Here is a 12141-nt window from a genome sequence, read left to right as displayed (position 1 = left end):
CCGGTACAAATCTTGGTTCAAGTGGGTGGTTTTATGCTCGTGTTGATGTATTTGTTCGCGGATGAAATTACATCCGTCGACAACTACATGACAGATAGACTGATAATATCAGGTACGAAGTCGGGCAACCTTTCTATTTAAGACTGTAACAGGCACGCGATAATAAGCGAATACTCTAGGAGAACCTTTGTCCCTGAAGAATTATAGTGACTGGACTGCTAACACTGTATCAAAATGGCAATCGATATCCTCACTCAATCCAATCCATCAATAGCCAAAAATTTGGAGCTATCAAAGCCATTAAACCATGAATTCGAAGCACCACTCACCGATAAAAGCATTCTAGATGCAGCTGCTCTCAAAGCCAAGTACGATACTGAACGAGAAAAACGACTGGCGGCAAACACTGCCGGCTTTGCTCAGTATAATCTCATCGATCGCGAAGACGCATTTTTCGGTAAATACCTTGATGACCCATATATCGAACAGAAGATTGTTCGGGATCCTGTCGATCAACAGACAGAAGTCCTTATTATCGGAGGTGGATATAGTGCTCAAATAGCGGCTGTGAGGTTGATGGAGAAGGATATCACGGATATAAAATTGATCGAGAAAGGAGGTGATTTTGGAGGGACTTGGTGAGTTATAAAGTCACCCTTCCTCCTCCAATTTTCATTTCCACACCAGGAAGTTTTTGATACCTAATCATGCATTGCTAATCGTACCAGGTACTGGAACAGATATCCCGGCGCACAATGCGACATCGAGAGCTATTGCTACATGCCTCTCCTCTGCGAGACAGGGTATATGCCCAGCGAGAAATACGCTCGATCAGCCGAACTGTTTCGCCACGCTCAAAACATCGGTCGCAAATTCCAACTGTACGAAAAAACACTATTTCAAACCGAAGTCAACAGCCTTGAATGGAATGAATCTACGTCGACCTGGCTCGCACACACTGATCGCGGAGATGTGATTCGAGCACGATTCGTCATCTCAGCTTCTGGACCTATGCATAAACCTAAACTTCCTGGCGTTCCTGGAATCAAGTCGTTCAAAGGACACTCGTTCCATTCCTCACGATGGGATTATGAATATACCGGCGGCGACAGTAGCGGCAATCTCCAGAAATTATCAAACAAAAGAGTTGGAATTATTGGAACCGGCGCCACAGCCGTACAAATCGTTCCTAAACTAGGTGCATGGGCGAAAGAACTCTACGTCTTCCAACGTACACCCAGTAGCATTGACGTTAGGAACAACAAACCGACCGATCCCACATGGGCACAGAATCTCGGTGAGAATTGGCAACAGAAACGAATGGTCAATTTCAACAATATCATCAGCGGTGTACATCAAGATGAAGATCTAGTGAATGATGGATGGACGAATACGTTTTCAAGATTAGCGCCTGCGCCTGTTTCAGAAGAAACGCAAGAAGCTGCCATGTTGGCGGAACAGAGACGGCAATTGGCCGATTTTGAGAAAATGGAAGAGATCCGTGCTCGTGTTGATGCAATTGTGAAGGATAAAGATACAGCGAGTAAGCTGAAGCCATTTTACAATCAATTCTGCAAGAGGCCGTGCTTCCACGACGAATATCTACCAACATTCAACCGACCGAATGTCACTCTGGTTGATACCGACGGTTTGGGAGTACAAGAAATCACCGAGAAAGGGGTTGTCGCTAACGGCAAAGAATATGAACTCGACTGTCTGATCTACGCGACGGGATTCGAGCTCGTGACGGATTTCACACAGAGAAGTGGATACGATCTCGTTGGCGTTAATGGATTGACTCTGTCGAAGAAATGGGACGATGGTCCATCGACATTACATGGGTATATCACCAATGGATTTCCGAATCATTTCTTCGTCCAGGTGATTCAATCAGGTCAAACGCCGAACTTGCCACATGGAGCTGGAGAGTCAATTGCTCACTTTGTGTATCTCATTAGTGAGGCGAAGAAGAGAGGGATTAAATCGTTTCAACCGACGAAAAAGGCTGAAGATGCTTGGGTGGATGCGGTGGTTGAGACAAGTAAGTTCAAAGAGGCATTTTATAAGGAGTGTACGCCTGGATATTTCAATAATGAAGGGAAGATGGAGTTGAAGGCAGCGAAGAGTGCGGCTTATGGGGGTGGTTCAATTCATTTTTTCGAGTTGTTGAGGCAGTGGAGAGAGAAGGGGGATCTTGAAGGAATGGAATTGGAAATGGAATAGACAGATAGAAAAATTCGAGTATTTGATATGATATGATAGACTCGACAACGACATCATCTGGGTGCGGATAGCCACGATAGCTAACGCACAATAACCTCGGTCTCCACAGCTTCTCCAACATTCAAGCATTGCGGTATCGGAACAAAGGGTCGCATGCTTGAGATTCAAATAAATCAGGGTTTAGACACTCAATCAGTCATAAATAGTTCCATCAATTCAACTGCAACTAATGAGGGCATTGCAATATGGCTGAATATCGACACTATGCAATTCCAGATAAAGAATGGGATGATGTGAGTCTGTCGGATCTATTCGGGCTCAAATAACCAACGTCACGAGCAGTTCCCCAATAATCTACCAGCGGGCACAAGAATCGATCCCATGAACCGAGATAGACTACCGATTCAACCGCAAGAAGGTCTAGAAATCGAAGAGTCCAATGTCACCGCTCGTGATGGTTATCCAATTCGAGTACGCACATATCGCAAGACAGGTGCTTCTGCTTTACCCCTTTTCATCTACATCCATGGCGGAGGATTTGTCACTGGAGGTCTCGAGACAGACGATCGGTACTGTCGCAAGATCGCGGCAGAAGTCGATGTCATGGTTCTCAGCATCGAATATCGACTAGCGCCGGAACACAAGTTTCCAACTGGGTTCGAGGATTGTTTTGATGTATTGAAATGGGTAAGCGCTCGTCTGTCTTCATGGATGCCAACATTGAGTTCATAACTAACACTGTTCGACTGGTACTAGGTGGTTCGACCCGAGTCTCAAGAGCAGCTCCAAGTTGATTTGACCAAAGGATTCGTCCTCGGGGGAACATCTGCTGGAGGCAACTTTACAGCTGGAATAGCTCATCTCGCGCGAGATCAGGGTATTGCCCCTCGATTGACCGGGTTGGTGTTTCTGGCATCTAGCTTCTGCCATCCTGAAGTCCGCCCTGCTCAGTACAGGGATCGGATTCTGAGTATTGATGAGGTGTATGACGCGCCAGGCTTGTCACGTAAGAGTATCGAGTATTTTGCAGGTGAGACGATTCATCCTTTTCCTTTGCTGCGGTCAAACACTTACAGAACAATGTAGAAAAGTATGGTGCTCCATTCTCAGACAAGCGATATTCACCCCTTTTGTTCGACTCTCACGCGGATCTTGCAAAGAAGGCGTTATTCTCAGTATGTGGATGGGATCCACGTCGAGACGAGGCTATTCTCCTTGAGAAACTGCTTCAAGCGGAGGGTGTGGAGACCAAAATAAAAATCCATCCAGGGCTTCCTCATGGATTCTGGACCACATGTCCTCTACTCCCAGTATCTTTAAGCTGGGAAGAGGAACTCGTAAAGAACATAAGATGGATCCTTGAGCGATGAGAGGTATAGGACAATAACAACAATAACAATAGCATCGATGTAGGTCTTGATTCAGGGACCTTTGGAGTAGCGCGGGTGATCATCGCCCATAGCGTTTTGGAAAGAAGGTCCACAACTCTACTCCGTATATATGGAATGAGCGACGTACAAATATGGTAGCAGCATTGCTTTTGCATTGCGATGTGTACGTACATTCACACCAGGCTCGGATATGGTCGGAGGGAATTCAGTACCATGACTGGGTACCCGAGAGGTATCTGTTAGGTGTTATCCAAAGCGACAGGTTGACAGAAGAACACCAATTCAAAACCCTTATCTTGTAGTCGAGATCCTCATCTGGACCATGGCGACCAGGAAGGGATGATGCACTAGGAGTGATAACAGAAGCAAATAAATTGTCACCTGGATGCAGAAGGGATTGTCAAACTCGATATAGTCTGACAGTCCAGCAACAGGTGTTCGGCGCTCTGTGCTACCTGATCTGGCATATACACACATAGAGACTCACATCCACGGGATTGATGGGCGAGGGTAATGAGCCGATGGGCGCCCTCGGCCCAATAAGGACACGCGTAAATGTCCCTGAAGACTGCCCCCGTGCTGATTCCTTGAACCTTGCAAGCGTTCTTCTACTTCCTTTGGTTTAGCGCAATGTGAGGCACATTGCGTCGTCTGTGTTACCCTGGCCATGTGCGCGGTCTCTGCAGACCCTGGATAGATACGAAGGTATCTTTGATAAGGCAGCCTTTCTATCAATCTGTCGTGTAAATCCGCTTCATTTGGGCCTCGTAGATGTCAAACAGAGGCAATTATGCACTGTGTAATCGAGGCGCATAACTGTGACACTGGTCCGATTGTGATAACGTAACTTAGGCGAGCAGTGAGTGGCGGACAGAGGGATCTAACTGGACCAGGCTTAGGTCTATGCTGGGGCTAAAAACAAACACAACGTCGGTCGGTTCACAAATTACTGTATGGAGTAGACAATCATCCTACTGGGGGAAGCAATAGTACATACCCACATGTCCTCTTGGAAGCCCACGGGCCTCCGTATTATCAACAAATATTAACGTAACCCGAGCGCCGTTCTCATGCGACAATTGTAACGGAAACCCCACTCAGGTTTTATAGTCTTTACTGAGACAAGTTTCTTGCCACTTGCTTGCCGTCGCGGCCGTGTCTACCCGCGTACTTAGGCAATGTAAACCTTTTGCCAAGCTACGTGCTGAGCGAACGGGAACAACGGGTTTTGAAACGATTTCCCCATGGACCATCCATTGAGACGATGAGACTTGACGTTGGTGGCGCTCTTGGCTGACCAAAGCTTGACCCGCACTCAAGCGTCTCAAGCCCGACTCGTCGAGAAGCTTGGGTGTGTCGGCATCCACCTCCACCTCAGCTTCTGCTCAGACTCGCGTGATGGGTGCAAGTTTTTACGTTCCCAGGGGCGAAGGTGGGCTTCAGTGGCTTCCCACCCTCCAGGTTTTTTTGCATGTGGGGCGAAGCGTGGTCGATTGCTGATCGCGATGAGAAGATCGAATCACACAGCAAGGCTTTCTAGGATCAAATCTGACGGCGGAAAGGACTAGCAGAAAGCATGTCGCTGGCCAACTTCCATCGTTTCATTCCGTCCAAGAGGATCATCTAATGGATCATCTATTTGGTTTTGTCCATACCCCGCGCCCTCGCCAATTCTTGTCTTGTCTTTTTGCTCTTCAAAGCTCTCTCCTGCCACTGTCCTTTCTGTTTATATGCTGTGGTCTCCCGTCCAATCTGAATTAGTAGAGTACTAACATTTGGATCGCCCTTTCCAACCCACATGCGCCATGGCCATCCTCGGTCGTTTCAAGGAAAAGTCGGCGAGTTCACCGTCACGGTCGCCCGATCCAAATGAAGTCCAAGAAGGCTTTCTGTCGGAGAACGTAGACCAGCTCCAGCGGCATCTGAACAATCGACAGATCCAGCTCATTGCCATTGGAGGGTCCATCGGAACGGCCCTTTTTGTCAGTATCGGTACGGGTCTGTACAATGGCGGCGCTGCCAACCTCCTGATTGCCTATACCATCCAGTCTTGCGTGTTGGCTATGGTGAACAATTCGATTGCCGAAATGTCAACAGCATACCCTGTCAGTGGAGGTTTCATTCGTCTGGCCGGTAAATGGGTAGACGATGCCCTCGGTTTCATGGTTGGGTGGAATTTCTTGTCCGTGACCTCGTCATCCCTTGCGCCTTCATTCCTGCACTTGAAAACTTGACTAACTTCATATCAGCTTTTATGAGGCCCTTCTCATCCCCTTTGAGATCTCTGCCTTCACCTTGGTCTTGTCGTTTTGGAGCGACACCATCACCGAGCCAGGTCCCGTGGCCGGTATCGTGACTGGAATTATCATCTGCTATGCGTGAGTCGCGTCCCATAAAGCACCTTTCTGCCGCTTGGCACACCGGATTCTAACGACTTCCAAAGCTCCATCAACCTCCTGGCTGTCCGCGCATACGGTGAAGCCGAGTTTTGGTTATCTGGAGGCAAGGTGATTTTGATCTTCTCTCTATTCTTTTTCACCTTTATCACCATGGTGGGAGGAAACCCCAAGCACGAAGCATATGGTTTCACCAACTGGAAACATGGCGGCGCGTTTCGAGAATATATTGGCACCGGTGACCTAGGTCGCTTTCAAGGCTTCTTGGCCGCTCTTACCTCGGCCGTCTTCACCGTTGTCGGGCCTGAGTATATCTCTATTGTCGCCGCCGAAGCCGCCCGCCCCCGCGTCTATATCAAGGCTGCATTCAAGATGGTGTATGTGCGGTTCGGCATCTTCTTCATTGGTGGTGCCCTGGCCGTGGGCATTGTCTGCAATTCTCGCGATCCGGCATTGACCAACATCGTCGAGGGAGGTGGAGATGGCTCGGCTGGATCGTCCCCCTATGTGATTGCCATGGAGAACCTCGGCGTCACTGTGTTCCCTCATATTGTCAACGCGTAAGTCTCAGACTCGAAAAGATCCCAGAAAGATCGAATTTGGTATTGATCGTATGTATAGGCTGATGTTGACATCCATCTTTTCTGCCGGCAACACGTACACATACGCAGCTGTCCGAACACTGTACGGTCTAGCGCTCGAAGGTCGCGCGCCAAGGTTCTTGACGAAATGCTCTCGGAAGGGTGTTCCGATTTATTGCTTCTGCGTGGTCATGATATTCCCAATGTTTGCCTTTTTGCAGTGCTCCAACAATTCGTCGGTGGTGATTACCTGGTTTGCCAGTCTGGTTACTGGAGGAGGTATGTGAAGACGAGCTGATTTCGGTTTTGGAGGAATTCAAGCTGACACAACGTACAGGCCTCATCAGCTACATTGTCATGTCGATCACTTACATCTTCTTCTACCGGGCGTGTAAAGCGCAAGGACTGGATCGCAGGACTCTCCCTTACAGAGGTTGGTTCCAACCATACTGTGCATACTTTGGCCTGGCATGGATGTTCACTGTGTGCTGTATCTACGGATACACGGTTTATCTACCATGGTCGACATCGAGCTTCTTCGCAAATTACACCATGCAGCTTTTCATCCCCTTGCTATACCCATTCTGGAAGATCCTCAAGAAGACCAAGATTGTCAAACCCCACGAGGCAGATCTGGTTTGGGAGCGACCGACGATTGATGCATACGAAGACAGCTTTTTGGATCCTCCAGCAGGATTCTGGCTAGAAATGGGACAATTGATTGGAATCAAGAGACGCAAGGGAGGAAATGATGTTCGACGGTCGAGCCTAGCGGCAGATATCGTGACTGAGAAATGATTGATTGGTGATTGGTTGGATGCATTGAGGGAGGAGGATGGTCATGTGACTATCCGCCGCCATTGGAGCCACCCAAGGCGGGATATGAACGAACAGGGTATGGCTTGGTTGGTCCAAGAAAACCGCGACCTGGGACTGGCATTGAACGTGTCAAACGTGTTCAGACTATTTATGAGTATCGATGAATCCTGCAGTCGATGAACTGTCAAAGGGAAAAATCACATATGGAATGGATTGGATGGACTGGAATTTTCAAGGCTGTAATGAGTCTTGGGTGCCTCGGGTATCAGACTCGGGGCCTTCTGGGTATCATGTGCACTTCCTTAGGGGTGTGGAGTGATTCCGGGACACGATTTTAGGTACTACGATAGGTATTCAAGTACCTGCAATTTATTGTCCATGGTCCATAATCATCACCGAGTTAATTGTGATTACCTACGATGTACAGAGCCTGATTATAATTGAGCATATCTCGGACTCATGTTCAATGCCCGAGAGCCCGGGCCCTCAAGTTCTTCGATTATTTATGCACAGGCGTCCATTTAACTACGGTACCTAGTGACAACGATAGGTATCTTTCTCATTGAGAAGAGGGGAAAGTGACACACCGCCCACTGACCAGATGACTGACCAGATGACTGACCAGATGACTGACCAGATGACTGACCAGATGACTGACCAGATGATGATTTATCCATCCAGACACAATGTAAAGTGACAATGTGACCTTGACAGTCCACGCAGTCTCAACTCTTCCCCTCCCTCTTCCCCTCTTCTCTACCGCATTTTGCCCTTTACCCATCTGTCCATTCGTATCATTCCCTCGCCTGTCATCAGGCGTCGCGTGACGACATCCACCAGGCACTATTCCAACACTATCATTTCCTGCCATCAAACTCAACCTCATCTGCCATGATCATTTGTCAACCAGGCCATCCAAGGGTCCGCTTTGATCTTCACCTTCTTTCCCCTCTATCCCGCCATATCCGACAACGACTCATTCATCTTATCCATCCTCCCGTTAATCATCATTCTTATCATACCACATCTACATAATAAAGATAATCACGCCGCAGGCTCATTCTCATCTTCCATGAAACCCGTGTCGATCTTGTGGCCGGTCCACTATTCTCTCTATCAAGTCACTCGTGTCTAGCCTGTTAGGCCATTCTCTACACTATGCCATGTTGAACCCTATCACCATCCACTCCTCACTGTAACGTCGCTCATCGACGACGATCTCTCTAACAATGTCTTTTTTACGCAAACAATCCGATCCAGCCACCTTTCCCGCCATATTCGCAACCTACCTAACGCAGTCCATTCCATTCCGCCGTAAATCTCGTCAATCCAGCACCGACAGTGCCATCTCCACCTCCTCTGCCTTCTCAAACTCCTCGGCTGCCACATCATCATCCAACCCCTTCACGAGATGCCTCACTCCAACTCCCATCCCTCTCCCTGACGAATCCCCATCAATCGACCCTCCCAACGATAAATTCCTTCACGGCCACAGTTCTCACATCCAATGTGCCAAATGCTCCACCGATCTCTGCCTAACATCCCAAATCATCAGCAAAGGTTTCACCGGACGACACGGACGAGCATTCTTAGTCCAAGGAAACGCCAGCCACGTTCAAACCACCGCAGCCGCCCTTCCCAATACATTTCAAAACAAGAATATCCCTCGAAACCTAGTCACCGGCCAACACATCGTCAGTGACATCTCCTGTGCCATCTGCGGCAGCACCCTAGGGTGGAAATACGTCGAAGCCAGTGAAGACAGTCAAAAATACAAAGTCGGCAAATTCATCCTCGAAACAAAGCGGATTAGAGTCAATGTCGTGTGGGAAGGCGGGGATGAAGACGACGACGACCCGAACCGGGGTTATGATGAAGTCGTACCTCTTGCACCACGCGACTTGAGAAAACTAGTCGATCGACCTAATTCATCCTCGCAAGAATTGCAGTTTGATTCTCAGGATGAAGACGAATGTGAGGATCTTTTTGCCGGAGTCTGGAGTCCTCAACTTGCCGCGAAACGTCGTCAGAGAAAACGCGAACGGTTCGGAAAGAAGAAACCAATCTCGCCAAGTGTGAGGAATCTGGGCGGGACCAGCAGTACTGACACTTTGTCATGACCTGATAACCCGATATCTTCTACCTTAGATTTGGTTTTATATCGATGTCGACTTTCCTCCACAAACCAAACACCCACAATGATTGATAAACCTCCCCTTGCGACCTTTCAACCTTTTGATTCCAGCATACTAACTTAGACAAATACAGCCTGACATGACGACCCCAGGCTCCCAGCATCTTGATACCCCAGTTTTTGATTGATGACTTTTTGTTGAAGCATGTTGGAGTTTTCTTCTGTTTTCATTGCTGCAGAGTTGTACAGGTGGTACTTCTCTATGATGGTCATTAGGACATGAGGTAATGAGGGATGGGATACGATACAGATGAGTACCAGGGGATTTAGATATTCCCCGAGCGTCGAGGTTTAGTCTGATGAGTAGGTAGTTATGAATGAAGTAATGCAATCTCTATTTTAATTCATTTTCATTCTTGGTTATTTGTCTAGGAATACTTGGGAAGCATACTAACTAAGTAGTAAATAGAGTCAACGGGGAGATATGACTTGCTCTGCTCGCCCTAGTTGATCTGTAGTATAAACTTCTTCTGTCTCCCGTGTTTTAATTTTAAACTGCTCCTACCCATTCACACAGTCGACGTCTTATGGTGATGGTGATGATGAGGTTGACCAGGAGCCATGTCAGCAAGACTTGCGCCTGGACCAGACCCTGTTCCAACACCGACACCCTGACTATTCAACAAAGCCGCCTTCTTTCCAAACTTACAACACGCCTCATGTCTCCTCAAGTTATCCAACCTCGGAAACCGTCTCTTACAACCCAGTTGATTAAATTTACACAACATGTGTTGATGCTTCGGGCGATGCGTAGCCATATGACGTTTGAAATTCGATCCTTCGCCGTTGAGAAACTGACCACAAATGTGGCAGTACATTTTATTTCCGTTGTGACACGATGCGACATGTTCGTCGCGGACTTGTTTATACATGAATGATTTCGGACATCCAGGAAACGTGCATTTGAATGTACCTTGGTCGGAGTTTGAGGTCGTGGTCGTGGTGGTTAAGGAGCCGTCGCTGTTGCGAACGACAACTTCGTTGGTTGAGGTGGGCAGGGACATTAGTGGAGCGAGATGTTTTTTCGACATGTGTCCTGTCAATGCAGCTTCGGATGCGAAGACGGCGCTGTCGCAGTCTTGCCACCTGCATTTGAGGGTGCCTTTGACGAGGTGGATCGCTTTGAGGTGTTTTTTCAGGTCCGTCGCGGAGGCGAATGAGGCGCCGCACACGGTTCCGCATGGCATGATCCATTGACATGCTCGTGAGGTACTTGGTGCTGAGACGGCGGATAACAGGTCTTGGGTTTCGAGAAGGGGGCCATTCACGCTAGGTGATGGGGGAAACTGTTGTGGTGGTGTTGGCGTTGAGATGAATTCCGATTTGACCATATTTGTTGAAGGCGCAACTAGGTTAATGGGCGTTGAAGGTGAAGAATACATCGGAAGTGATTGTTGTTGATGTGCGATAGCTGGATGACAGCCATATCCCATGCTGAATTGTGGAAGTGGATATTGAGGTGTGGTCTGTGGGAGGAGAGGAGGTCCCGTGCAGAATGGACTGAGTGGAAGGCCAGTGGAATATGGAAACGTCTCTCCAAAACATTGATGATGCATAGGCACATCCAAAGGCGCTGCCAGGGCCATTGGGTCCATTGGATCTGTTGGGAGGTAGGGAAACTCGGTCATCTGGAAATCCGTCGATTCATTTTCTGGCATCAGCTCTGGTGTCGGCAAGGCTGTATCTCCCAATAGGGGGACCGAGTACGAAAGGCCCAAAGACTTGTCGCGTTCAAACTCATTCCAGTCAATGCAATCGAAGCAAGAGAAATCACATTCACCTTGATGGCATGCCTTGTCGTGTTCGTCGTGATGACATTGTTCACAGTCGTCTAGAAACTCTTCCGGACCAGCGTCGACTTTTTGTTGGTTGAACTGCTCGTGTTCTTCCTCGCAATCCTCGCAACCGTCCACACAGTCTTCACAGTCCACCGCACTGGGAGAATTATGCCGAACCTCCTCAGAAGAGTCGTTATCGGTTGAACCATGGTAATCATTGCAACAATTGAGAGCGCTTGAGGGTCGTGCATAGAGACCGCCGTCGTCGTCATCCTCGTCATCCTCGTCATCATCACAGCAGCGATATTTTCCTGTATCGATGGGAAACCGTGCGGGGCTTCGCGAGGTTGCTGCACTTTTGATCGAATCTCGAACAGCCTGAGGTCGACCTGCCAACCGAGATCTCGGGAAAACATCCAACGGGTTGACAAATGGTTGGTGGTGAAAATCATGGGTGGTCAGCCCTTGAGACGGTGATCTCCCCATGTTGCGAGTGGATTTGTCAGATCTCGTCAGTCTTCTGCAGACGAGAAGAGACAGCGAGAGTGATGGGAGGGAAGTTGATAAGAACTCCCCAGACTTCCTTGCTCTCGGTACAAGAGGTGATAATCTCAGGCTGTGCCGAGAATTGTGAAGTGGGATGTGGTGAGAAGGCCTGAGAAGTGGGGAAATTCACCAGGAACGCACACAGTTTATTGGAAGGCACGAAGGCTGATTCAGAGGCTTGGAAAAAGAAAGACAACAATTCTATAGGCGGGA

General features: G+C 48.4%; 4 protein-coding genes across 4 annotated transcripts; 3 read left to right on the top strand and 1 right to left on the bottom strand.

The window, feature by feature from the left end:
* Nucleotides 1–2604: 2604 nt before the first annotated feature.
* On the top strand, nucleotides 2605–3543 carry PV10_06556 (uncharacterized protein; the record flags this gene model as incomplete). Its single annotated transcript, XM_016371370.1, has 4 exons — nucleotides 2605–2910; nucleotides 2980–3253; nucleotides 3310–3398; nucleotides 3493–3543. The coding sequence occupies 4 exons, from the start codon at nucleotides 2605–2607 to the stop codon at nucleotides 3541–3543; spliced, it is 720 nt and encodes a 239-aa protein (XP_016223663.1).
* Nucleotides 3544–5282: 1739 nt separating this feature from the next.
* On the top strand, nucleotides 5283–7788 carry PV10_06555 (uncharacterized protein). Its single transcript, XM_016371369.1, has 5 exons — nucleotides 5283–5796; nucleotides 5864–5992; nucleotides 6058–6570; nucleotides 6632–6870; nucleotides 6929–7788. The coding sequence occupies exons 1-5, from the start codon at nucleotides 5420–5422 to the stop codon at nucleotides 7387–7389; spliced, it is 1719 nt and encodes a 572-aa protein (XP_016223662.1). The 5' UTR covers nucleotides 5283–5419; the 3' UTR covers nucleotides 7390–7788.
* A 346-nt stretch (nucleotides 7789–8134) lies between these two features.
* PV10_06554 (uncharacterized protein) lies at nucleotides 8135–9947 on the top strand. The gene has a single exon (XM_016371368.1). It carries the CDS (start codon nucleotides 8640–8642, stop codon nucleotides 9528–9530), a length of 891 nt encoding a protein of 296 aa, XP_016223661.1. The 5' UTR covers nucleotides 8135–8639; the 3' UTR covers nucleotides 9531–9947.
* On the bottom strand, nucleotides 9933–12125 carry PV10_06553 (uncharacterized protein). The gene has a single exon (XM_016371367.1). It carries the CDS (start codon nucleotides 11866–11868, stop codon nucleotides 10114–10116), a length of 1755 nt encoding a protein of 584 aa, XP_016223660.1. The 5' UTR covers nucleotides 11869–12125; the 3' UTR covers nucleotides 9933–10113.
* Between the last annotated feature and the right edge of the window lie 16 nt (nucleotides 12126–12141).

The sequence above is a fragment of the Exophiala mesophila genome (genome assembly GCF_000836275.1).
Source record: "Exophiala mesophila strain CBS 40295 unplaced genomic scaffold supercont1.4, whole genome shotgun sequence".
NCBI lineage: Eukaryota > Fungi > Ascomycota > Eurotiomycetes > Chaetothyriales > Herpotrichiellaceae > Exophiala > Exophiala mesophila.
The sequence above is the reverse complement of the archived record's forward strand: the minus strand, read 5'-3'. Positions and strand labels throughout refer to the sequence as shown.